The sequence below is a fragment of the Thamnophis elegans genome, chromosome 1 (genome assembly GCF_009769535.1).
Source record: "Thamnophis elegans isolate rThaEle1 chromosome 1, rThaEle1.pri, whole genome shotgun sequence".
Taxonomy (NCBI): Eukaryota; Metazoa; Chordata; class Lepidosauria; order Squamata; family Colubridae; genus Thamnophis; species Thamnophis elegans.
Window position 1 is genome coordinate 66811243 of NC_045541.1, and position 26469 is coordinate 66837711.

At 40.3% G+C, this 26469-nt stretch overlaps 1 protein-coding gene across 1 annotated transcript; it reads left to right on the forward strand.

The window, feature by feature from the left end:
* The first annotated feature begins 18444 nt into the window (after positions 1-18444).
* Positions 18445-25925, forward strand: CLCF1 (cardiotrophin like cytokine factor 1). The gene is made up of 3 exons (XM_032211961.1): positions 18445-18516; positions 19744-19935; positions 25134-25925. The coding sequence occupies exons 1-3, from the start codon at positions 18445-18447 to the stop codon at positions 25614-25616; spliced, it is 747 nt and encodes a 248-aa protein (XP_032067852.1). The 3' UTR covers positions 25617-25925.
* Positions 25926-26469: the final 544 nt, after the last annotated feature.

The window sequence follows — 26469 nt, forward strand, 5'->3', positions numbered from 1 at the left end:
TAGAATGTATGGAGTCCAATCAAGCAATACCTCTGTGCGTAAACCTCAGTCTGAGAAAAATAGTGAGGGATTTTGCCACTCTCTAATTCCTGCTATTTCTGTCAATGAAAGATCTTCCTCTATGGCAGTGTTTCTCAACCTTGACAACTTGAAGTCCTGTGGACTTCAAGTTGCCAAGGTTGAGAAACACCGCTCTATGGGTACAATTGTTTTCAGACAGGAGTTTTGGGAAACATTAGAAGATCTTTTTCCCCATGAGCTGGAGCCCACATGATGGGAGGTGCCAGTCACATGGAAGAGTTTGTATGGACACAGAGGCTCTGAGATGGAGACTATTGTGTTTCCATAGACAATCAAGTGTTAAACACCACTGCATATCTGAGAGAAGGAAAGAATTGTTCATTGCTTCTCACATGTTGAGATTTATGTATTGAACATATTACCTGAGCTGGGTTTGAAATGGAAGCAGAGGAAGAAACTCCATGGTGCTGCAGAAGAACCAACGGACTACCTGTTTTCTATCCCCTCAGTGAGGCTTTCTTCTCTTAATCATTACTGCAGTTCATTCTCCCTCTGTTTTAATAGTTCACTGTGCAGGGGATCTTCATTCTTTTCAGTGACCTCCCAGTAAGTTTATAACATAATAGGGAATTTGCAGACAGTGAGTGTTTCCAGACAACGTGAACATCCCATTTTCCTGCCTTATTCTCATAATTTTATGGAAGTCTTTCATTTGTAACTCTTTTTTCCACTGCTTCTTCCAAAATTATTTTGATGGAAAGAATTGCTGCATAATGTCTTCTGACTCTTGCTGTTCATCTGAAATTGCTCCATGCCATCTTTCATTCATCCTTTTAAATCCCCTACCTTCCCGGTAGTTAACATCAACCAGAATCACAAACGTTTATGTTCCAATAGAAGAGAAGAATATCTGTAGCTCAGTATTGAACTATGAGATTCTGGTACACTCTGAGCTTCTGATTTCCTTGCAGATATTTCACTGTTCAGTTAGGTAACATCTTCACTGCAAATTAAATGTAGGGTTTGCTGGCTGTTTATATGCCATTGTTTGCCTTGTCAGTTTTGGTGGAGGTGTAGTTTCCTCCTTGTATATACAGGCAGCAAACCCCACTCTAATTCACACTGATGATGTTACCTAGTTGGGTAATGAAATATCAGCACACAAACAACCAAGCTCAGAGAGCACCAAAAACTCTACAGATGTGTTAGATACTACACACTACTGTAAAATCAACATATACCAAAACTAATAAAATCAGCAGAAGAAAATAGAAACTCTGCCAAGATAAAACAAATCAAATAAATCCCCTCCCCTTGGGACCAAAGCAAGAAATGAATGAATGACCAGAGTAGATACATGTTTTACTAAACATTGGGTCTCCATTAGAGAGATGACCATATAATACAATATACTGGTTACAGTGCCTAGCTGAAAATTTTAATACACAGGACAGAGCACGTTGAGACAATAGACTTTTTAGATGTCTTATTTTGTTTGGTCTCCAAGTTTTAAAAATTAAAATTGGCATTTCGAATTGAGTTTGGAAATGGGATTTAGTGGTATATTCTGCTCAGAAAAGAATATATTAATGGTGTGGTTGAAGAAAATAGTTTTGATGTTTACATTCCCAGCTTGAATCTTGTGCTATGTTGTCTCCTGTGGCATGTTCTTTTCATAACTATAGTTTACAATGGCTTGGCACTTATTTCAGGAAGGATAATTGTAAAATGATTCAAATATCCATCCATCATATTATTGCAGTCCCTTTATTTCTGTAGTAGTCTTGTAATCTGGGAAAGTGATGATCACATCAGCAGCAATATTTTTTTTTTTAAAAAAACTCTAATTCCCCCAGAGTAATTTCTTATGGGGCAAAATAGATGGGAAGCCATAGCATGGTTTCCCTTCATTGGGGAAAATATTTTCTAAAATTAGCAGGAAGCATAAGGACAGTGCTGAGACATCTTCAGTTTGCATTTGGGGGGGGGGGCTTAGGAAGATTTTTGGGGGGAGTTTGAAAGCAGCCCCCCCAAACTAGGGGCTGTTTCTGCAACCATACAGAATCTTTCTAAAGAGCCCCATTCTGGATATTTCCACAGGGTACCAGGTGAAACATCTCCAGGATTTTAGACTATTTTTATAAGTAACATTAATTCTTCCATTTTGGAATCTTCCAGTGTCAGCTATTGGTAATGGCATACAAGCATTTTTATGAATGTCCATATTAGCCAACTCTGATATGGCATATTCATTTTGGCTGCAGTTGTTCCTCTTAGCACTTATGCTGTTGTGTGATTCACAACTTCCACTTGTAGTTTTATTGATGCTTTTTAATGTGCTAATTGTCAGCTTGTAGTGTGTTGAAATGTTCAGTGGGCCATGTACCCTTGCCGGTGTTCTGAGAATTTGCAGCTTTTGGCCTGCCAATTGGATGGAGGCAGGCATCCTGCTGCTTTGCAAATGCTAAGGAAGGAGTGTATCCCCACCCCCTCCCAAATTGATTTTGTTCATAACTTTCACATTGATTCCAACTTCTTGTGCTATAGTGTAAGTCCTGGCAGGCTGATGACTTCCTAAAAATGTTCCGCCCCCGAACACCTTGTGACCCAGCATGTGGGAATTGCCATGACTTCAACAATTATTCTGTGTAGGGATCCATCCAAAGCAGCCCATTTTGGCTAGGGATTTGATTTGCTCATTCCAATGACTCATGTCTTTCTTGTTGGTTTGGCATCTGCAGCCCCTTTCAGTTTTGCAGGTTTGATTTTCAGGTCAGAAGCTGTATGGCTGGGGAACAATACTTGTAGATGATTATAAGGTGTGTGTGTGTGTGTGTGTGTGTGTGTGTGTAGGGGGAGGGGGGGTTGAAGAAAACCCCACAAGTGTCTGCACAAATCTATTATGTTGTTATATGGTGGAAAAAAGTGGGTGGGAATATAAAAAATTCCCACATGCTAGACTTGCTTGGGCCCCTCATTGGTGTGTGTGTGTGTGTGTGTGTGTTTATGTGCGGGGGGGGGGGATCCAGAAATACGATGGGAACCAAAACTCACTACTCTCCTTGGCCTCTCCAAGTTAGGCATTTAAAGGGAAACTGCAGCCTGCACATGCCAAGTGACCCAGGTGAAGAAACATGTGACACCTGCTTTAATGGGTTGCCGGTTTCCTCCGCTGAACCGGGGCCAGCTTCACTCCGGCCCCCAGCCAAGCCCGGCAGGAAGAGGGTCACCCGAAGGCTCGGCGCGTGGGGCGGGAGCAGAAAAGCAGAGCCGCGACGGGGAAGTTAGGAGAAGATGGCCGGATGGGAGAAGAGCGTCGGGAAATGATTTATTGGCGAGAAGAAGGAGACAAAGCAAACCCCGCCGACCGATCCTTGTCCCTCGCCTGCTTCCGACCCAGCCCCGGCAGCTGGACGCGCTCACATCCAGAGACGGCAGCTGGCAGCGCGAGCTGAGCTCCGCTGCGAAGAGAAGAAAGGCCAGCTCTTTCCCTCGCGCCTTCCTCTCCTGCCGCTCGTAGAACCGATATATCCCCGCCCGGCCCTTCCACCCTTCCAGATCTCCTATTTAAGGCCCTGGGTTGGTGACCTCCGCGCTTTCTGAGTCAGTAACGGCTCCCGACGTTGCCGTGGTTTTTTTTTTTTTTTTTTTTTTTTTGGGGGGGGGGGGGAATCCTAGCTGCCTGGCAGAAATTGGCATAAGCGGCCGTTCTGTTGGAAACCCAAGAAAAAAAGCCCGAGGGCAGATTAGTGTAGATAATGCTGCCCATCCTAAAACCTCAGTCAAGATTATTTCAGGGAATTTAGCTGCCTAACAAGGAAATCTGCACATATTCTTGTGAAACCCAGGGTGGGTGTACTTGGAGGGGTACCCTATTGCGTTCAAACTTACTCCCACATAAACATATATTTGCAACAGCCACAAGGGCAACCCACAAGCCTTTCTTTACAGTTGAAGGGAAGTGTTTGTTGGCCATTCTGGAGTCTGCAAAAAGCCACGCAACCATGAAGTTGGCTGCTGTCAGTTGCTTCTCTCTCTCCAGTCAATGTCAAGCACCTGATTTCCCTTCAAGGTAAGCCCTGAGGAAGCTAAGAGGGTTGCACTTTGAGTAGCAGTGAAATAAAGAAATACAACTAGGGATGAGATTAAGGCAACTTCCTAGGGACACAGCAGAAGAGGAATATTGCCCAGGTGTATTCCTGCCTTGGTTAGATGTAGGCCCAGAAGTGTTTATAGAATGTTGCACAGGCCTATGGGCAAATCCTCACTGACTGGCTTGTCTAACACCAGGGTGCTTAGCCAGGGGTGAAATTCAGCAGGTTCTGACAGGTTCTGGAGAACTAGTAGCGGAAATTGTGAGTACTTTGGAGAACTGGCAAATACCATCTCTGGCTGGCCCCAGAGTGGGGTAGGAATGGAGATTTTGCGATATCCTTCCCCCAGGATTGGGGAGGGAATGGGGATTTTGCAGTATCCTTTTCCTGGAGTAGGGGAATGAAGATTATCCTTCTCCTGCCATGCCCACCATGCCATGCCCACAGAACAAAAAATAAAAAATAAAAAAAATATAGAAAGATCAAAGCTTTGACAGGAAGTTTTGTATGACTGAGGCTGCTTCTGTATCAGGAATTTATAGTAATCTCAACTGTTGACTGGTCATTTAGCAACCATTCAAAGTTAGCAATGGATCACGTCAACTCAGATTCAGAGATAAGCTTCTCCCCGTTACATGATTGCATTTGGGGCATTCGGCAACTGACCCGCATTTACGGCTATTTGATTTCAAATGACCACAGTTTATGATTATTATTTTTGGGTGGAAACTGGTATTCCACTTTCTAGCAAAAAAAATCCCATTATGAACAATGGATTCACTTAACAACCACTGCATTTGCGTAATGGCTATGGTGTTTGTTTAATGACAGCCCTGTTTTTTTACAATGCTACAAAAATATAGTAAAAACAGGCCGGGTCAGGTGGTGACCCACTTAACAACCAGCACAATTTATGATCATAGTTCTGGGCTCAATTACAGCTGTAAGTCAAGGACTACCCTATAATCTCTTACTGTCATTCACCATTGTTGTGCTGTATTACAAATGAAGGCAAGCTTTATTCTGCCATAGCAATCACTATTGTTTAGTAGTGTTTTCAGTTCTTGGGATGAAAATTAGGATTTTATGCCAATTTATTCTGGCATAAATAATACTTTGTACTTACCTGTGATGGCCTTAAATCACAACAGCAAAACCACAGCAAGGGCTCCTGTATTTTTAGACAGTCAAATGAAGAGGTGAAGTCTTTCCTTGCAGAGATACAAATGATGTGGAAGGAGTAGAGAAAGAGTTATTCCAGTCAAATCTCTTTGACAAAATCATGTTAAAAAATGAAAGATTTTGTCAGGAAAAATATATGTGTAATTATTTTATATGAGCTAAAATGATTCCTCTACATAAGCACATTTTAATAGAATGTTAGGGTTGGAAGGTTCCATTTTGATGTCAAGTTCAACACCCTGTTCAGTTTAGTAATCCATATTAGTGCAACTCAGGTAGGTAGGTAGACAGACAGACAGACAGATAGATCTATTGCTGCTATCTGGTAAAGGGCAGCTGAGTAACACTGTAGGGAAATAGTTTCTCTGTTAAAATGTTCTTACTATTAGGAATTTTTCCTAATACCCAATCAAAATTTTCCTTTCTATAACTCAGACCAGGGATCTCCAATCTTGGCAACTTTAGGCTGGGAGGACTTCAACTCCCAGAATTCCCCAGCCAGCTACCTGGGGAATTCTGGGAGTTGAAGTCCTCCCGGTTTAAAGTTGCCAAGGTTGGAGACACTCTATTCAGATTCTTACCCTGTGCCCCACAGCATGGAGTGATAGAGGTCATAATCACCTTGTATGTAACATCCTTGACAACTGCTATCATATTTCCCCTTCAGTTTATTTTCTGAATACAAAACTTGCCCCTTTCTTGCAGTTTCTCCCCATCTACAGTGTAGTCTCCTGTTTCTGATCATCTTCTTTGTCCTTGTTTCTTTCTTTGTCTTTCATTGAGTTTTATCTCAATGCTTCTTAAAGTGAAATGCCCAGAATAGAATCTGACCATTGCAGAATAGAGAGGGATAATTATTTCCTTTGGTTTAGAAGACTTCTTTTTGATCTATCTGGCACCTTGCAGTGAGGTATTTGGTGGGGGAAAGTATATAAAGTTGGTGCATATATATTTCATTGTGATTTATGCTTGGATTCTGTGTAAATGGCCATGCATATGGTTAGTGGTAACAACAAAACAATATAAAATCTGTTCATATGGTGGGCTAGTCAGCTTTGCCACATATTGTGCAGTAAATCTTTTTGCAATCTCTTTCCAGTATCCTTGCATTGGTAGTTTACTGACCATTAGTTCCCAAAATAAAATAAATAAAATAAAGCACAGAAAAGGTTAAGATAGAAATGGCAGTTGTTCATGCAAAACCATTAGGGGAAAGATCCTCTTGATGTAATAATAGAGCAGAGGTCGGCAATTGTATTTCCCAAGGGGCCACATGGGAAACAGACTGTTGTGTGGAGGGCTTCTCTACCATGGCCACCACCACAGGTTGGACAGGGACAGCCGAAGGGCCAGGTGGACCATAAAATGCCCAAGTCTGCAATAGAGTATTATCTTGATTAGATCTGTCTAAAATAATCCCATGGTCATGACCAAACATTGTGTTCGCTGGGACTTTCTTACAGGCTGAATCTTGAACAAAGCAAGAAAAAAAAGGGGGAGGAAATACTATATGTTGCTTGTGCAGTATAGTTTGAATGTATAGTGCCTAATTAAGATTAAAATTAATTAAGAGTATAAAAAGTGCAAAGATTTCAGTTTAACTCCAAAAGATACTGGGGCAAAGGAATAAATTGCTGTTTTCCCCCAGGAGGAAAAAAAAAGATCAATAAAATACATGTTAAAGATGACCATTTGCTTACCCTGTTATTTATTCTTCACTAATCACAACCTGAAGGCAAGAAGCTTCAGATATAGGATTCCTATCCCTGGGTTTTTACCAGAATTGCCACTTCTTCCGGACTTTAATTAAAATTGAAGTTCAAGTAAATTAAAATGAAATTTGTGAGCTGAGCTGCCTATGCAATTTTATTTACAACAAAGCAATTCAGCACCAGTCGCCAATTGCCTGATGCATAAGTTAATTTTAATAAATAAATTACAATACTTGTTATAAAATAATACAATATGGTTTAATAAATATATAGAATAAGTGAATTAAGGAAAAGCAAGACTGAAACATAATGTGGCATCTCAGAAATCTCCAAATGTTACACAAATTATAACCTTTGTGCTGGGTATGTAAATAAGATTTTGGGGATTTCGTGTTGATTCTCTGTAAGTGTTTCTGCTTTCCCATTTTGTAGCAAAAGGGTGATGAGAATAGAAGTGGTACAAAAGAAATAAAGTAGAAATTGCAGTCTAAATGTTTAGAGCCTGCCGAACAATTAGAGTAAGGAGTATTGGAGTATTTTTCAGACTTGATGAGTATTTAATCATATTTACATAGCACTGAACATAGCAGTGTAGTTGTTTATAGACCTGGGATTATTGCTCTGTATATTACTTATCTCTCATTCCCACCCGCTACTAAGAAGTGGTTTCTTCTGCAGTTCAGTGCCAGGGGCTAAATTTTAGAGTTAAGAGAGATTGAGTTTGATCATGGCTGCCACTGTGATGGGTACCAGATGTTCAATTTATGAACACATATGCAGAAGTCACTTTCCATACCAGTACTGCTCAGGCTGCTATAGACAGGCACGATCAGATAAGGAGCCCTCTCATTTACCTTGAGAAGATAAAAAGTAGGGAAAATGATCTGGAATAAAGGCTTCAACCTTATTTGAGCACAACACCTCTGTTATTTGTTAAAGCAGGATGACTTTTTTCAGCCTCTTTCAGAAGCCTGAAAAAAGAGGGCACTGTTTTAAGAATCGATTTGAGTTTAAAGCAGTGGTCTTCTTAAAGTGGTGGGATCTTATTTTCAGGTTTGTAAAAAACCCTGAAAAAGCCCATTAGCAGGTAGATGCTGTGCAGTGTCTGAAGCACTGAAACATACACAGCTCTAGTAAAATCTAATAAATACACTGAACTCTTCTGGGTCATCAGCTACATCTATGGTCATCCAGATGTGCTTAAACTTCTATACCCTAATATTTCCCAATAATAGCAATTGTCTCCATATGCTCTACCCTATGTATGTAGAAATTAAGGCTATTGTGTTTCTTCCCTAATTGTTTCTTCCTACCATCCATTGAATAATTCCAAGTGACTTTCCATGTAGCTCTTTCTGTTTTTCCAAAGAAATGCTTGAGGATCATTTTAAAAGCCCAGAGAGTAGAAAGGGAGTTTCTACTCCCTTCAGTTCAGAGGCACATGGATGAGGAATGCAGAGTCATTCTCCCACTTATAGAGCATCTATAAAATAAGACAGTTCCAGGCGTGAATGAAGTACCTCCTACTTAGTTTAAAGCTGAAGAAGGTAGAACAATTAAAATGCTAACAGTTTTATGTCAACAAATATCAAACATGACTGAATGACTGAAAAATGTGTGTGTGTGTACAGAAATAGTAGAGAAATGCAAGAACATGCAGAATACTGAACAACTCCACTAACTTCTACTTGCAATTTTTTTTTACTTAAGATCTTACACAGAGGTGTAAAAGAAAAGAGATGAACAGACACGTTTCAGAAAAGGCAGTTCAGAGAAATATGGGTTATCAATTACCAACATATAATAGATTTTGGAGCACACCAGTTAAGAAAGAAGTTCTTTGCTTTATTGAGCACAGCAACACATATGTTTAGATCTACAACATATGGAACATACTGAGGTTAATTGGGCATGCCAAAATACCTGATTTTATTCTTGATAGTAATCATTACAATGAAGAAGAAGCAATTGTAAAAACTGAATCTTAGGAAATGGAATTTGAAATAGAGAAGAGAGCAAGATAAAGATGCATGTTGAGCCCATATCTGTTTAATTGAAACAACAAACATGTTAATAAATGGCAATATTGGCAGAGTTGACAGCTGGAATCAAATGTGAGGAGAGTTGAAGCACTAACAGTTGAGATATTTAGATGGTACAAATACTATTACTGTTAATAATTTTTTTACAGCTGAAAGACTCAAGTAGCAAAATACAAATATAAGTAAAAATTCAGTTTAATAGATAAATAGAAACTAAATAATACATTTTAAAATGCAAACATTAATTTATTAGAAAATACCTTGTTTTTATAGTCACAGTTTGAAATTTGGCTGTTGCCACTGTCTACTATAAGTAATATTACTTATTAGCTAAACTCATACTGTAAAGATTTTAAAAATCTCCTTAAAAAATCCAATTGTGGCCAATGGTTAATTTTAAGATAAGGTAGTGTTAGCCAGTATGCTTAGTGAATTTACAATTGACTATGGAAGACAATACTGTTTTTGGGGGGTCAAGAATGATGAAAGATGGAGCAGAATTTAATCTTATGAAGAAACAATGGCAAACTTAATCAAGATGACAGATTCTGCATTTTACCAGTACATACATGCTATATGAATTTGGTTTGGCTAACATGAATTTGGACTTTTAGTCAGTTCTGCATTTTATGTAATCTTCAAACCTAATTCAGAGAAAACAAATTTGTGAGGGGTAAAAAAAAATATAGTTCACATGTTTTGATTGATGGTAAAATGGTATGGGATTATATATAATCTTCTGGACTACAGATCAATAAATATGAATAAACATAAATATAACTAATGGGTTCCTTGGCTATGGCATCTTCTTGAAGATAAAGTTGCATGTCTACTTATTGACAGGAAATCTTACCAATTCTTTAAAAAAAATTATAGTCATTCTATTTCTCATTAAGTCCCATAGCTCAGCAGATGTTGCTTTTGATACCAGCTCTGTAGATGCAGCTTTTAATTAAAGTGTGAGCGGATACAGTCATGTGAGTCTCTGAACTGCCAAATTGACAGAGATTCAATGTGGGCTTCCCTGGCAAATCTTACTGATAATCACAAACAGTTACTGTTGTTTGATGGTTTGTGATTTCAGGTTGCTAAGCAAACCCAAACACACCTATTCCTGCTTTATTGCAGATGCAATGGTATTCTCAGGGGTGCAGCATTTCCCACAGAGGATTGGTATGTTTGAGGAAACAGTTTTCTTTCTGCAACATGTTTGCAAAGAGGTGTGTTGCTTCTTAAAAGCTCTATGCAATGGCTCATTTTTCAGCAACAACAACAACAAAAAAGAAAAATGCCAGAAAAATCAAGTGCATATTTTTTTCCCTTAGAAAACACACCTATGCAATGTAGTCTTTGGCATTTTGTCCTTTGCCAGTGTAGAACAGACTAGGAAATCTGCAGCTCAGGTTGATTCAACATCTGCCTCACAGTTATATGGGCCTTGTGAATCAAGACTTCCAATCTTTATTGCTAATTGTTCCCACCTTCTGTCTCAGGAGGTTGTTGTGAAAGCCAAGAAGATGTTAAAGTCAGGGAAAAGGAAAGATCAAGCAGGTTTAACATATTTTACAGGGTGGGTGGGGAGTGGGTTATACAAAACAATTTCTATACTAATTTCATTTAACTTTCAACTGCTTTCTGTTAACCCTTCATTTTGCTCCTCATGGGCTAGGCCCCTTCTACCTCCTCCCCCTTTTTAAAATTTGACTTTGGAATCTGCTTATCTAAACCAGACCTGGGCTAGCTAATGAACACAGGTAGCGATGTAGCACACCACATACGTTCACCAAATGTATCACGGCATCTGTGTGGAGCCTGACCCCTCTATTTCTTGGCACCTTATGGCTCAGGGAAAGAGAGAAAACTTTAGCATATTAAATGTTCCCGTACTCTAAAATTTATTTTCTCTGGATGGCTAAAAAATTAAGTTGATTCCAAGAAACTTAATAATTAAGGTTACTTAAATTCAACGGTTATGCTTTTTGCAGTTATCATACAAAAATGTCTCAGTAATTCATACCATTAGCACCTAAGTTACAAAACACTGAAACCAACAGTTTTCCAACATTTAAAAACAAGAGAAAGCATGAATGAAATTCTGGGAAGATTTGCTTGGAATTTTCAGATATTTCAGAACATCTGAAATACGTTCAATCTTGTTAGCCATTTAAACATTAGTTAAAAAAAAACATTTCTCACGGAAGTATTATTAGCAAAAAGAAAAGGAAATTACAGAACAAATGCATCTCCAATTTGGAAGTTTTGATGTAGTACATTATGATAAGACGATAAGCAAAAGATCTTGAAATATTCATATAAATTATTTGACTAGAAAAATATGGTTATAACATTCTATGCCTTCTGTAAGATAATTATATGGAAACGGTCAGTTAAATGCACGAAAAAAATATGTTGCAAGATTACTTATACTTCAGGATCATGGGATATTTATGGGAGAAAAGGTCAATATACTTGTATTATGAACAGAAATGGAGTACTTTTTAAAGGGCCTCCATGAAAAAATATCTACTGAAAGTATTTTTTTGTAAGTTGCATAAATTAATGACCGGTATCTAAAATTAGACTTCGTGGTTTTGTTCCTGCAATTTAGATTTCTTCCTTTTTCTGAGTATGTGTTCTTTATAGAGATTCCTTGTACTTCAACCTCAGGACTAGAGACCTTGCCCATTCCAGTTCTCAGACTTTTCAGTCAACTGGAGGATAGGTGGAAAGCACTTTCACTCAGCAATGAAAGGGTGGTGGTGGTCCAAAGAGAGTCTCCCATTTCTTCCTCCTCAGCCCCAGCCACATCCTATATTAAAAGATTTTGGTGATGGCTTTTCCCTTTGGATTAGGATTGATCTTTGATGGGAGGAGAAAGTAGGAGAGGGGATCCATCAGCTACTTTCCTTGCTTGTCCTGCATTAATCACGAAAGCAGCACCCCTCCCTGGCTTGGTTACTGAAGCAGAACAGGGCTAAGCAATAAGGGCCGTGCAGTGCATGCCAACCATCATCCGACACTCCCAGGCCTGGAGGAAAGCCCTTTAATGTGGGTGGCCAGGAGGAAGAGCTCATACATGCTTGTAAATCAAATAGTGGTTGAGCTATCATTGTTGCCTCACCCCGTATGATTCAGGTGACTGCTTCCTCAATTATTATTATCCAGGCTGGTCACGCAATCACCCAGATGTTTAGATTCGATTAAGCATTTTTCTCCACCTATTGAATCCTTCCCAAGGACCTGGGATAGGCAGATGTTTAATAATATTAAAATATTTCATCTCCGGATGATGATACATTATTGTTAAGTCGCACAGTTAGTCAGATATTTAGGCTAAATTTGGCCTTTTTATCCACATCAAGTCTTTCCCAAGTACCTAGTATAAGCAGATATGGTTGTTTAACAATATTAAAGATATTGTTGCAGGATATAAGCTGTTTCAAGTAAAGCTGCCTTTTGCAATTGACTGATGTTGATTTTTTCAATGCTGATGGTGCTCAGGTGGTGTTCCAGTGCTTTTAGAATTAACACCCAAGACTACTAGTATTGTTCATCCCCTCTCCTCCTCTTGCGGAATCTTCTTACACTGAACATTGCCATCTTTTTAGAAATCAATTTTTTTTAAAGCTGCAAAAATGTGCCAGGCATCAGAGGAAAAAGTTTTCTGGTGACTCATCAGTAGCAGCAAGTCAACATCAGACATTGTAGTTTCAGATTCACCCCCCTTTCCACCCCACCCAAAGTTATCCTTCAACAGAAAAGGAATATTTGGACTGAAAACCCACCAAGGCATTTTCACAGCCTTGCGATGCAGCAATAAGTTTGCCTTTGCTTGGCAGATTTTGATATTCAATGTCTGATGATGAGGTGGGCTGGAGAAACAACAACCTCCTGTTTTTCACAAGCTATTTTTCTTCCTTGTGGTGGTTCTCTGTAAAACCTTGGGTCTGCTTTTCTACTGTGTGTATGTGCACACAGACACAAATGTGTATATATTTCCTTCAAATAAATTCCATATATTTTCCCCAAAGAAATCAAGTCCTAGTTCATGGTCAATTTTTAGAGACTAATTTTATAAGAAAAAAATGGACTTGTGCTTTCTGTCAGAATGGATATAAACTGTAAATAAAATATGTATCAAGTTCTTCCTGAACTGGAGGTGTGAAAAATACATGTAGTTCATTTGAGTGTGTGTGTGTGTGTGGGGGGGAGGTTAACTATTGATTTTGTTAAATTCTAACGAACATCTACATTTTTCAACAAATGCTCAAAACTGATTGTGTGAATCCAGTTACTACAGGATTTAAAAAGATGTCGAGATTTAAAGTAGGAGAAATGTTTTGAACTTAAACAGGTTTAGTCAACACAATCAGTATCAATGGACTGGGGGAATTATATCTAAAACATCTGGAAGGCCCCAGATCTCTAACCTTATTCTAGAAAATGAACCTGAAATGTTGTACAACTTGCTAATGAATTTTGGGAGAGAATGGAATCTTGTTCCCAATTTCTCACATGCTATGTTGTTGATAATTGTGTGTATGTTTTTGCATTGATTAAAACTCACATAGTACTTAAAGTGCTGGATTTGAACTAGTGATCTTATTCCTGCTTCTTATAAGAGATTATTGTTGCAATGGCAGATTGTGGTACAATTATGTGTTAATGTGAAAAAGCTACTATAATCTTTAAACAATGAGATACAGTGTCAGCTTGCTAATGCATTCTGTTTGGGAAAAATAGGAATCTGATGATGGCATCTGATGATGTGTATGAAATGTTTCACTATGTGACATTGCATTGCAGAAATACCATTTCACAATGTTCCACATTCAATTAGCTTATTAGGTCAGCCCAAGTATCGTGTTCACTGCAGCTTCCTACAGATGTTAGCGATTAAACCAATAACCATGGGAAACCCATTCCCTTATTATTTTAAAGATACTTCCTCATGGCCATGAAGTGCAGGTCTCTAGTTCCTCCATGGTTACAATCAGCACTGTCCTAATCATTTAGAAACTAGGAGACGGTGACTTCCAGTTCCAGTCAGTCAGTCTCTCTCAGCCCAACTCACCTCACACTCATAGGGTTGTCGTGGGGAAAATAGGAGGAGGAAGGAGTGTTACGAATGTTTTCCAGCTTAAATTATTTATAAGGGCAGGATAAAAATCTAATCAATACACAAAAATAAATAAACAAAAAGCCTGTAATGCACTCATTGATGTCAGAATCAGGAACATACATCTGGCAAAATCAGGCTCTCTTTCCTGCTTTAAATTGACTTCCTGCATAGCATAACAGCGTTCCATGTGCCTTCGGTGTTTAGTCATGCCGGCCACATGACCATGGAGACATCTTCAGACAGCGCTGGCTCTTCGGCTTTGAAACGGAGATGAGCACCGCTCCCTGGATTTGGGAACGACTAGCACATATGTGCTAGCGGAACCTTTACCTTTATAGCATAAGACTATCATATTTTCAAAAGAGCAGTGAAGTTATTTTTTTAGCAAGAAAGAAAAACAAGCCTACTGTTATTTTCAAAAAGCCCCTTGGCATTGAGACCCAGCAAACACTTCGACAGGTGCTAGTCAGCCTTTCATGGGTAGAGGATTCTTATGAAAACCAGGTGACCAGCTTCTCTTGTAGCCCAAACCAAAATCTTGTGGCAGATGGAGACCCCTGAGAGTGAGTGGAGGGACCCGGATGATGAAATGTTCTAGATTGTGTCCATGACCAAAGTTGTGTCAGAAGATGGGAGGAAACTGTTCTAAATCTGTAACACCTAAGTTCTCTTCCACTAAATGTGTGTTTTGGGAAATGTAAGGAGTGAAAAAAGAAAGTAATGATTAATAGTATGGCCGGTCTTATGCATAGGTCGTGGTAGAAATAGTTGATATCATGGGGTCATTTGAAAAAAAAAGACTCCATTTGTCAAAAAAAGGAAGAGCAGGAGACAATCTGAGGCTGAATAACTACTCTCAATCAAAAGCTGTCAGAAAAGCTATATGAATAAAGCAGATGAATCATCCATACAGTGTCTGCCACTGGTGTAGACCACTGGTAATCAGCATGGTGATTAGGATAGCCCTAATTTGGTTTTCAGGTACTAAGTGTTCTGATTCAGAATGAATGGCGCCTACACTTGAAACTGCCCTTAGAATAGAGATGAGCAAGCTTCTAGTGGCTGGGATCCAGGCTGAACACTTTGCAAAACCACATCAAGTACAAACGGGCAGGACAAAGTTTTTCCTGTTTGGGGGCTGTGAGATTTACTTTCTTTTGAATGGTGCTAAACTTACCTTAGCCTATTCTATGTATTATGCTGCAGTATTTATTTCCAGTCTCAACAACCTTCGGTAAGGCAGATTTTTAAAAGAGATGCAAAGATGTGGTTATTCACCCATCTCTTAAATGCAGGGGAAGCTTATCTTGGAAAGCAAAAAACCTAAGAGGAAAACTAAACCAGGTACAACTTTATTTCACAGTGAGCTTCCAGGAAGATGCTATGGCTCGTAGTGCTAATGTGATTTGTGGTGACATTCAAACCAAGATATCTGACAGGAAATACTGTTCTTTTTTGCTAGTAAAGGTCATTTTTGAATGCTGTCTTTTCTGAGACATCCCATTCCTGAAAAGCAAAATTTGGAAGACAAATAGAGTAATAGAGTGGACAGTTAGAGAGATTTCAAATGAATGCAGTGGAATGCAAAATAATGCATTATTTGTGACAGCACCTACTTTACCTTCACTAATCTAAAAATCACAACAACATTGTAAGCCCTGGATATTATTTTGATGGGAGACCACAAGGAAAGGCAGATGTCAGTACTATTACAAGAACTATCTACGTATGACAAACTCAATTTGTGGGAGGCTTTGTTCTTATCTTACTTAGCTGTTTGGCTTATATAACAGGATATTAAAAATGTGAATGTGAATGTGAAGGTGTTTTTACAGTGATTAACAGTCGCTGTCTGTCAGTAGCACATTGAAAATCACTGTTGTAAGATGTAAATAGAGTGAACATCAAATTAGATATATTTCAGAATTCAAGTATTATAAAATATTTTTATTTTTTATTTTTTATTTTGCTTTTTGGGGAAAAATGTCCATCATTGTTTATAGGATAAGTACTGTATTTCCCCCCCTTTATTCATTTAAATATTAAATATTGATTTTGACACTTCTTCTTTTACATGACTAGCATTTTCCCAAAAAAACATTGAAGGTCACCAATGTTTGTAGGGACTAGTGATGTTTCCCCCCAGTTCACTGCAACAGAAAATCTAGCATCTTCTTTTAAGTATCTAAGTATTTCCATCCATCTTATTCAATGAAACTTTTTCATAAAGATGGGGCTTCTCATTTTTTTCATCATATTCCATTCTTTTTCCATTCACAAACTTTGCTGACTTTTTGAAGAAAAAGTCTGATGGCTATACAGTCCAGCAGACAATAAATGCTTATCAGATTAACAAAGAGTTAAAATTCATTTATTCATTAACTTAATGAGGAAAATGAGTTTGACACCCCTGATCTAATTAATTTCCAATAATCTAAATAGAAGATGTATTATTCTAATTATACAGAAATGCTGAGAGGATTGGGATAATTTCTTCTTATCCTTTATGGAGCTGAATTAACTTTATTTTGGTGCTGGATTTAGCATTTATTAGGTACCTTCACATTATTTGCATATAGTACAACCTGAGCAGAAATTGTATAACATGCAGAATTACCTTCAATTCCTATCAGAAAAATAAAAATATTATCATGTGATTGTAACCATGATAGAAAGGAGCAACATGTTATTATGCAGGATGAGCCTTACTGTTAGGCCTGCAGAGCAGTTTCCTTGGGGAGCAGGAGAAAAGTGGAAAAGTACTTCATGAAAGGAAGACGATGCATAATGATGTGCTATATATACCATATCTCTTAAGTTGCTGGCTTCAGATGCAGTGGAGGAAGACAGTGTCTCAATGCTAATATGGAACCAATTTTCAGCTCAAAGTCCAGGTGCTATCAGCACATTGTGAACATTTCCACATGCAGGATTAGTATAATCCTGTATAGTTCTCAGCCTTTGTGACCACACAAATTTGCTTCCCTTTTTCTAGGCATCTAATTAACTTCCAGTTCCATCATGGCACAAAGTAAATGGCAACAAATGCATTTGAGCAATTGAAAGGATAAACCATGGGGGTAGACCATCTGGGAACTCCCAACTGTCCTTTACTATTCTCCCTCTACCTTACAGAGGCAGGATGCTGGTTGTCGGCCATTGCCATTTCTTGGGCAGTAGTGAAGAATACAGCCACAGTACGGATAGGGACAATTGTTTTGGCAGCTATGTAGAACTTTCCAGAATGAGGACAACGGTGGGAAACTGAATATTTCCTTGGCAAATATCCTTGGTGATGAAGCAGAATTTCTCATGCCACAGCAAAGGCCTTCCAAAGCCTCCCTCATTCTCTTTAGAAAGAATGATTAAGATCAGGCAGGAGCTATTCTATACCTGACATCCATTTGGGACTCCTTTTGTTAAGGCACTACTCTTGCCCCTTTCAAAATTACAAAAGGAAAATGATACAGATTCATATAGAATTTATATAAAAGGCAAGGAACACTCTGGGTTGTGTGGGAGGGAGAATGGGTGGGCGCTGTCTCTGGTGGGCAGGAGAACAGTGGAAGCACTGAAGTAAGATGGAATCAGTGAGGCTGGGCTGGGCTTGGGTGTGGCGTACCCTGAATAATGCCACGGGATAGGCTTTAATGAAGCGCGAGTGGCCGGGGCGGATTGCGTGCTTCATAGGTGAATCACCCAAGTGGGAGGCATTGGCATGAGTAATGCGCTAGATTTTTGTGGCAGCTTTACAGGCATAACCATATTCCTATCCTTGGTCTGGAAATAAAGATACTGTATATTGTAGATATTTCTATCTCCGAAAAAGGAAAAGGGAAACACCAAGCAAGCTAAACGAAGAATAATATTTGTGGCATTTCTAACAATGCAGGAATGTGCCTTAGTCTTCCATATAATGTTTCATATTACTTAGAGCTTTTTGGCTGTATTTATCTTTTCTATTAGCATCCAAAATTTCACTCTCAAAATACTAAGGTTTTTTTTTTTTTTTTTTTTTTAGAATTACATCATTTATGGTGTGCTAATAAACTTAGGAAATAGAGTTTCTCTTTGGGCTAAGAGCATTATTTCAGCCAAATAGTTAACTATTTGACAGAAAAACTGTAGTTCAAGGCAGCGGCCCCCAACCTTTTGGGAGTTAGGGACCGGTACCGTTTTCTGTGGATGGTGTGTATGTGTTTTGTGTATGTGATGGTTTCTCATACAGCAGGCATCCTGCACACATGTGGATGGGACTTCTGTTGCCCTGCATGGCCCAGTTTCTGCTGGGCTGTGGACCGGTGCTGGTCCTTGGCCCTGGGGTTGGGGGCCCATGGTTTAAGGTATATGATGAATGTATTTCAAAAATTCATTCATTATTTATAAACCATACAATGTTTAATGAACATTAATGAACATTAATGAACCCAAATCATTAACGCACAATTTCTGACTAGTCTGTTGTACCCTGTGAAGTATTAGATCATTTAAAATTATGCCTTGCTGAAAGTAAACCTTTGTCTCAGCTTTGAACATTCACTGGGAATTCGGATGGGATCCTTAAGGAGACATTGTTCTCTTAACAATAAGAGGGCCAATTTGGTATAATGACTAAGGCACCAGGCTAAAAACCAGGAGAGCATGAATTCTGATTCTGCTTTAGACATGCAACCAGCTAGGTGGTCCTCCTATAGGCCAGTCTCTCTCTGTATACCCTATGAATGAAGCCATGGCAAACCATTTCCAAAAAATGCTGCCAAGAAAACCTCAGGGACTAGTCCAGGCAATTGCCAGGATTCAAATTTGACATATGTATTTCCAGAGACCTGGAAATCTCCAGAATCTACTAGTACTATATGGGCAGGAAACAAGAATAGGAGTTTCCAAAAGAGAAAAGGGGGGGGGGGGAGACATTATGTAAGCATCTTTTCATCCTAGAACAATCTTGGTAACCTTTAGGCTAGACTGGATTGGACTTGAGGTGAATCCAAGTAACATGTTTTAAAATGAAAACACCTCTCTTGGTTTCAGGCAAATAGCACTAGGGGTTTTTCTTTTCCCGGCCCTACTGAAGCCTACACATGCAGGCACACATCCTCTAAGGTTGCTATTTGCATCTGGGGAAGTCTTAATTGGCCTTGATTGCTTTTAACTGTTGCTATGGGAAACCTTTCCTGTGCAAAAAAAAAAAAATAGATTTTTTTTTCTGACATGTCAGATTAATACAAGAATACGTGCAGCCGTTTTGCTTGTATGAAAGAAGGATGGGACAAATAGGGCTGATGGGATAAGGATTGCTTGACAAAAAGGTTTTCGGGTGAACTCCCCCAGCATCAGAATATCCTGAATCACTCCAAGCTAAAAAAAAAAGCTATCTGTTCCCATGGTCTGAGCCACGCATGTAGATTTCATTTGTGTAATGGGTTTGGGGGAAGTATATTCAATGGGAGTGAATAAGACAAGTTTCTTTTCTCCTATGATTTCTCAAGGAAAGTAGTGGGGTGTGGAGGAAGGAGGGTTGGGGAATGGAGGCTTTGCTCCCCCGGTCACAGTGCTCCCTTTGCCCACAGCTCCTTACAAGTGTGCTCCCTGCAGGAGATTCGTGGGGGATCCTTGCCTTCCTGTGTGCCACGCTTTGGAACCTGCCTGGGGTGCCTGCACTGAACCGCACGGACCAAGTGACTACCAGACAGTCCATCCAGCAGATGTACGACCTTACTCGCTATCTGGAACACCAGCTGCACGTGCTTGCGGCCACTTATGTGAGTGTAGATGCTTTGGGAGAATGGAAGCAGCTGAGCTGAGAAACTGCCTAGAAATTCTTGTCTTGCTTCTTTCCCCTTTCCTTCAACCATCTCCATTTTTTCCCCTGCCCAACTGGCCTCTTTGGAAAATTCTGCCTCCCTGTTTCTCTCCATTGGGATATCTCTGCAGCCAAGGAAGGCCAGGATTCTCTCTGTGTATTCTGGCATGTGGGTTTAGTGCACCTCAGGTCACTTCTGCATGGAACTGCACTTTTCCATAGGACCCAAGGCAGTTGTTCGGGGGTTTTCTTTTCTTTCCATTCTGGGAATTAAAATGTTGCAAGAAGTGGTAGGGAAAAAGATAAGTGCTATAAACGGAAAACAGTGTCATTTGGAGCTTCATAAAACTGGTGCATATGAAGGGAAAGATTATATAACTAGATACTGCATCTTGAAAGCCCATTGCAAAAGAAAGATGTTAAAAGGCAACAGACTGATTCTTCATCTTATTTTAAAAAGGATTTAGGGATATGGAAATTTTGTGCCTGCGACACTTTGTGCCAGCACCTAAAATTTCCTTCTACCTGGTGAATAGCTGAAATACTGTTATCTCTCCACAGCTATGGCTCTCACTTGGCAGAATATCTGACATCTTTTCTCCTCCCTGCCTTCAGGCACCGGTGGAGTCTCCCTGTTTACAATCTGTTGTGGATCTCCCGCTGGGGTGAGGTGAGGCCTCGTCTGTCAGAACTTGCCAGGGAAACGCCCGACTGTGCAGAAAGTGGGGGTAGCCCCTCATCAGCTTGCGTGGCATCCCTGCTCTCTGGCCTACCTGGCATTTCAGGCCCTACCCTTTGGCAGCTTTCCCTGACACTGAGCATCAAATGCTATCAAATCAGGAATTTGCTTGGTTTGGACCATGGAAAACGCAGGAGCCATGTTTTCTAGTAGATCAACATTCCTGAAATATTTTTTTAAGGAGGCGGATCAAGAAGGTCAGATTTTCACAGTCTAGAAAACTAAAGAATTGTGTCATTATACAGCAGCTAGTGTCCATTCACTGAGTTTGCGTGATGTGCTCATTTAATGAGAACCTCTGTCCCAGAAATGAACAAATTTTGGTAATAATAAGCTGGAAGAAGCTGATCAACAGATGCAAATTTAGCCTAAAGCCAACTCTCTGGGCTTCCACTGTGCACATATTCAGCTTGTGCTGGTTCCCCCCCCCCCACACACACACAGATAACGATGAAGGAAGGAAGGAAGGAAGGAAGGAAGGGAGAGAGAGAGAGAGAGAGAGAGAGAGAGAGAGAGAGATCAAAATGATGATCATGATGTTTTCCTCTTTCTCTGTCAATCTGTTTCAATCTCTGGGTAGGGATTGAAAAACTACATTCTGGGATGATAGGTGTCATTTGTTGATAAAACTGTCCCCAATTAAATATTGATACTACAATACTTATCAAAGGTACAGTTATTTATCATTATAGCAACAAGAAGGGAGAAAGATACCATATGTTGGATTAGTATTGGTATACTGATCCTATATTACAGGCATACTGATGATCAATATTGGAATTTTCCTTGCCAATCCCAGTTAATGGCACATTCCCATGTTGTCCACATGGAACACAAAATATCTGAATGTTTTCAAAATATATAACTGTGTATACAGACAGACATACACAATTTTCCAAATTCACATAAAAACAGGTATAAAACCTTTTACATTAGATTCACAGAAAGCCAGTTTCAGTTAACACTTATTTTCAGTGAGTGAACTTATATAAATAAAGATATGGCAATAACAGTTGGTCTCTCAAACTTCTTGTCTATTTATAAATTCTTTTTAAAATGTATTAGCTAAAATTGTATGGCCTGTCATGCCACGGAAAGTGACTCTGGGAAGCATATAATAATCTGTATAAACTTGCAAATAAATAATCATTATATAATAGTTATTAAAATAATTAAAACTTATAAAAGCAAAGCTAAAGCAGGAAAAGAGAATAATGGATGGAGGAATATTGGAATAATAATAAGGGACCCACCTCATGAGTTCATCTTGAGGGACCTTCAGAAGTTGAGAAGTGATGAAATCCACAATAAGGGTGCTGCAGCAAAAAGAAAAAAAAAGAAAAGAAAAAAAAGACCCATCATCTAGGGCCTGTCAACTGTAGGTCTCAAGATATTAGAATCTGTAACATACTTATTTTATGAGATCTGGTGGGACCGGTAAATGAAACTGCAGAAAGATGTTCCCTCAAATAAACCAGTCCCATGCCATTAGCACATTAAAGGTCAACACCATAATGGACTATCTCTCCTGTCCATCATAATTGTTAAGAAATCAGAGCATGACCCAGGCCTCTAGAAATAACTTAAGACAGATTAAGATTTTAGTAAAGCAAAGTATAAATTGTTTCCTGCAACCTGGTAGTTTTCAAACCTTTCGGACTGTGATTCTAAGCATCAGACTCTTTAGAGAATCGATGGCAATATAAATGTAATAATAAATAAATATCCCCTCATAACTCAGCTAGGGGCTAATGGGACATATTCAAACCATCTGGAGAGTATCAGGTTGGGAAAGGATATTTGATAAACCAACCTGAAAATGAAACGGAAGAGGTAAGGGTAAATCAAATTAAGATAAGGAACGGCACTATAGCAATATGAAGGAGATTGCTGAGGCCCATAAGTGTAGCAACTGGGAAATCAGATCCTGTAGAAAGGCTATATTCCTCATTGCCTTACCTGCCAAGAAAAACCTAGCACTATTTTTCCTGAGCGTTCCTGAGGAAATGGGGAGCACAAGCCAACCCTTACAGCCCATCTACTGAAATGACCCAAACTTGACTTGCGCTAGTACTACCATTCCTCTCATTATGAAAGAAAGAAATGAACTGAGAGAGAAAATTCAGGAGAGGAATTTGGAGAGTGACAAAGAGATGAGCCCGATGGTGAAGGAAGTTGGGTTGATGCCTTAGGGGGGGTATCTTAAGTAGGTCAGTATTTGCAACGCTTAATGGTTAGCAACCAAATAGAAGGGGAAAACAAAGCAAAACAACACAAAGATAGCTAGGCAAAGTGCCCCATAGTCACCAGAGCTTTGCTCTGAACCTGTCAGGAAAGGAAAACAATTGGGCAGGCCATCCTGCTGGCAGCTTTTGAAGGGATGTTACAAACGTTTCCCTAAATGATCTCTAAAAGGCTGCCATAGAAGGTATGGATAGAGACACAAGAATCCTTACTACATAAGCCTTTTAGAGGCTGTGAAAGTGTGGTTTAAGTGCATCAGAGCTCTACCATGGCCTTTCCTTAGTCTTCTGGGCTTGTGGGATATGCAAGGAATGGAGTCCGTGATAAGCATGGGCTTCATTAAGTGTTAAAAGGTACCTGCCTTTCCCTGAGACATGCTGAAGAAAGTTGTTTTTCTAGCTACTTCTCTTTGCAACATCCCTCCAAATATTAAACACTAAATGAAGAGTACCCGAATAGCTATTGAAACTAGTGGCCACTGGTCGCTGGGATTTGGATAAGTTTTGGGGGCTGATCCTCCAAACCCTATCCAGATCCCTTCTACACAAAATTAGGTCTACTTGCATCTATGTGCAGATGTTTTCTTTAGTGTTCTAAATAGCTTTTGGATCCTCCCTATTAAATGAATCCAGTAAATGATAAAATATAAAGCAGAATTTTAATTTTTTAAGATTCGTACACATTTTCAATCTGAGCATTTTTGTGTGTTCGCAACACACCTTTCTCCCTCTGCCTGAGGCCACAGTTTTGCAGAGAATGAGACAATAGTTGAGATCAGTGAATGAGGTGAATAGTAGTTGGTTCATTGTCCATGTGTGAAAACTGAAATTATTAGGAAAAGGAAAGCCCCTGACAGATGTAGGTTCATATCAAACAATGTATCTTCCAAAAACCTTCCAAGTGCACCATGTTCCCTTCCTTATTCTTTCCCCCTATGAAGCCCCTATTCTCAAATGTAACAGAATTCCACTTTCTCCTTTCCCTCTTTTCTCCTGCTGGTCTCATGTTGATGGCCACGTCCCAGCCTGCCTGTTAGCTGATCTCTGCTACTGCTATAAAATCGTTTGGGGAGCCTCTATCTGCCCTCGGGCAACAGAGAGGAAATTAATTTGTCTCCTGAGCTTGTCAGGTTCTTCACACACCCGCAGGGTTTGACACACCTCCCTTCCGCTTGGTGCTTCACCCACCCCACCGCCTGGGCAATCCTGCTGCCTGCGGGACACCACTGTTGGCAGGGGGTGGGGAATCCCAGGAACGCAGCCCAGCAGGGCGGGCAGGCAGGCAGGCAGACAGGCAGTGTGAATAAAGCCAACATGTGCCTGTGTTTATAGCAAAATGATCAGCTGGGAAGCAAGGATCATTCAATGATAGAAACTTAGTAACTGTAATAGCTGCATAGAAGTGCAAGAAGTACAACAGATAACAGCGAAGTCTTAGCAAATCAGTGGATCCAGGGACACTTTGCCAATGCCCATGGATGGGTTGGTCAGCAGGCATAGTTGGGCAACAGTATACAGAAATATGTGTCCTCTTGCATGTAGCACTGTGTACAGGTAGTCCTTGACTTATAATCATAAACTGTAGCAAAAAGAATATAACATCGGGCATCATTCACTTAATTGCCTTGCTTAGCCACAGAAATGCTGGTCCCAATTGTGGTTATCAGGACTACTTGTACTGCAACGGATCTTTCCTACAACAAAGCTAAGGTCTTATCCATTCTACCATCAGCAGAAACTCTACCAGTTTCTCCCACCGCTGATCATGTTTCTCTTTTCTATATTCCTGGGCACTACCAAGTTTCCTGTTTCCCTTCCAACTCATGGATGACAAGGCATGACAGCTTTTGCACCACTTGAGGCTGTTCGAATAAGCAGGGCCATTTTAACATGAGAACACCTTTTAAAAATGGCAGCTTTCCCACTGGTGGACTGGAGATCAGATGAAGCAACATTGGGGGGTGGGGAAGTGTCACAACTGGAAAAAGAGATTGGTTGTTTTATAGTTAAGTAGAAGTGGACACATGTCCTGTGATCCCATAGACTTACATCTCCTTGTCTTGCCTATAAGAGAGTGAGAGAGAGGAGGCATTCCTAGAGGAGGTGGGTAGAAAGCACTGGGAAAGTAAGGATTCCCGTTCAAGTGAGTAACACTTTTTTGTCTTTTCTCCTCAGCTCAACTACCTGGGGCCACCTTTCAATGAGCCGGACTTTGACCCTCCCCGGATAATTGGGGTAGAAGCTGTGCCAAGTGCCACCGTAGACATTCAGGAATGGCACAGCTTGAATGACAATGCCCGGCTAGCAGCTAATTACCAGGCCTACAGCCACCTGCTCTGCTACCTGAGGACCATGGATGGTTCGGCTCCAACTGCAGTGCCGAGTCTGCGCCACAGCCTTGCCCACTTCCGGGCTAGCCTGCAAGGGCTGCTGGGCTCAATTGCAGGCATCATGGCTTCCCTGGGTTATTCACTCCCAACTCCTGGGCCCCCTCTAGAGATTACCCCACCCAGCCACTTCCTGCGCAAGATGGACGACTTCTGGCTGCTCAAAGAGCTACAGACCTGGCTATGGCGCTCAGCCAAAGACTTCAACCGACTGCGCAAAAGGGTGCCTCCTTCCGCTGTTATGCTGCATCTGGAAACCAGAGGCTTTTGATTCCTGTCGTTGCCATTGTCTCTGCCTTCACCTCATTCACTGACAGCATTCAGACCTGCCACTCAAGAACTAGCACTTCTGAAAGACTCCAAATCCAATGCCTTCTCCCAGCCCCTCCACAAAATTGCCCTCCTCCTCCCTTGCTTTTTTGGTGCTGCATTGCTCTCTGCTACTAAGCTGTGCTTCTGGGTGAGCAGATACACATCTATACAGCCTGTTTCTTCGCATTTCTTCCTTCTCCACCTTGTATAAAATTAATATCTCCTCCTCCTCCTCCTCCTCCTCCTCCTACTCTCTCTCTCTCTCTCTCTCTTTCTCTCTTCCTCTTCTAGAGGGGCCGTTCATTTTCCAGAAGAAGAGGAAGAGTGTTTCCCTTCGCACCTCCAGGATGAACAATTAAGCCCTGGCTGCAGGGCAGCCAACAGCTGCAGCCTCCACCGTTGATACTCCAGTTGCCTTAAACTTCACACCCTCCGTAGCTGGATTTCTCTGCCCCTTCTGTTTAAGGGGCTGTGCCAATTCGAAGCTTACAAAGGACATTCAATGGCACTTACATGGGGAGCATCTCTCCAGTCAGGTTGTAAAATATGCCCAAACTGAACCAGAGATGAGAGACTCAGTTTAGCTCAAACGCTTAGGTTTCCAGCTTTCTTTCCCCTCCCTGGTTAGGTAAGATTATTCATTCATTTACTATTGCAGTGAATGAATAAATGATCATTCGTTAATTCAATCATTCATTCATTCATCACATGTGCAGATCTACCCTTAGTAGGATAATTGTCTAAGCCAGCTGTGGTGGCCACCGCTTGTCTACACCGTTCGCTCCATAAAACAGGATGGGTGAAGTTCTGTG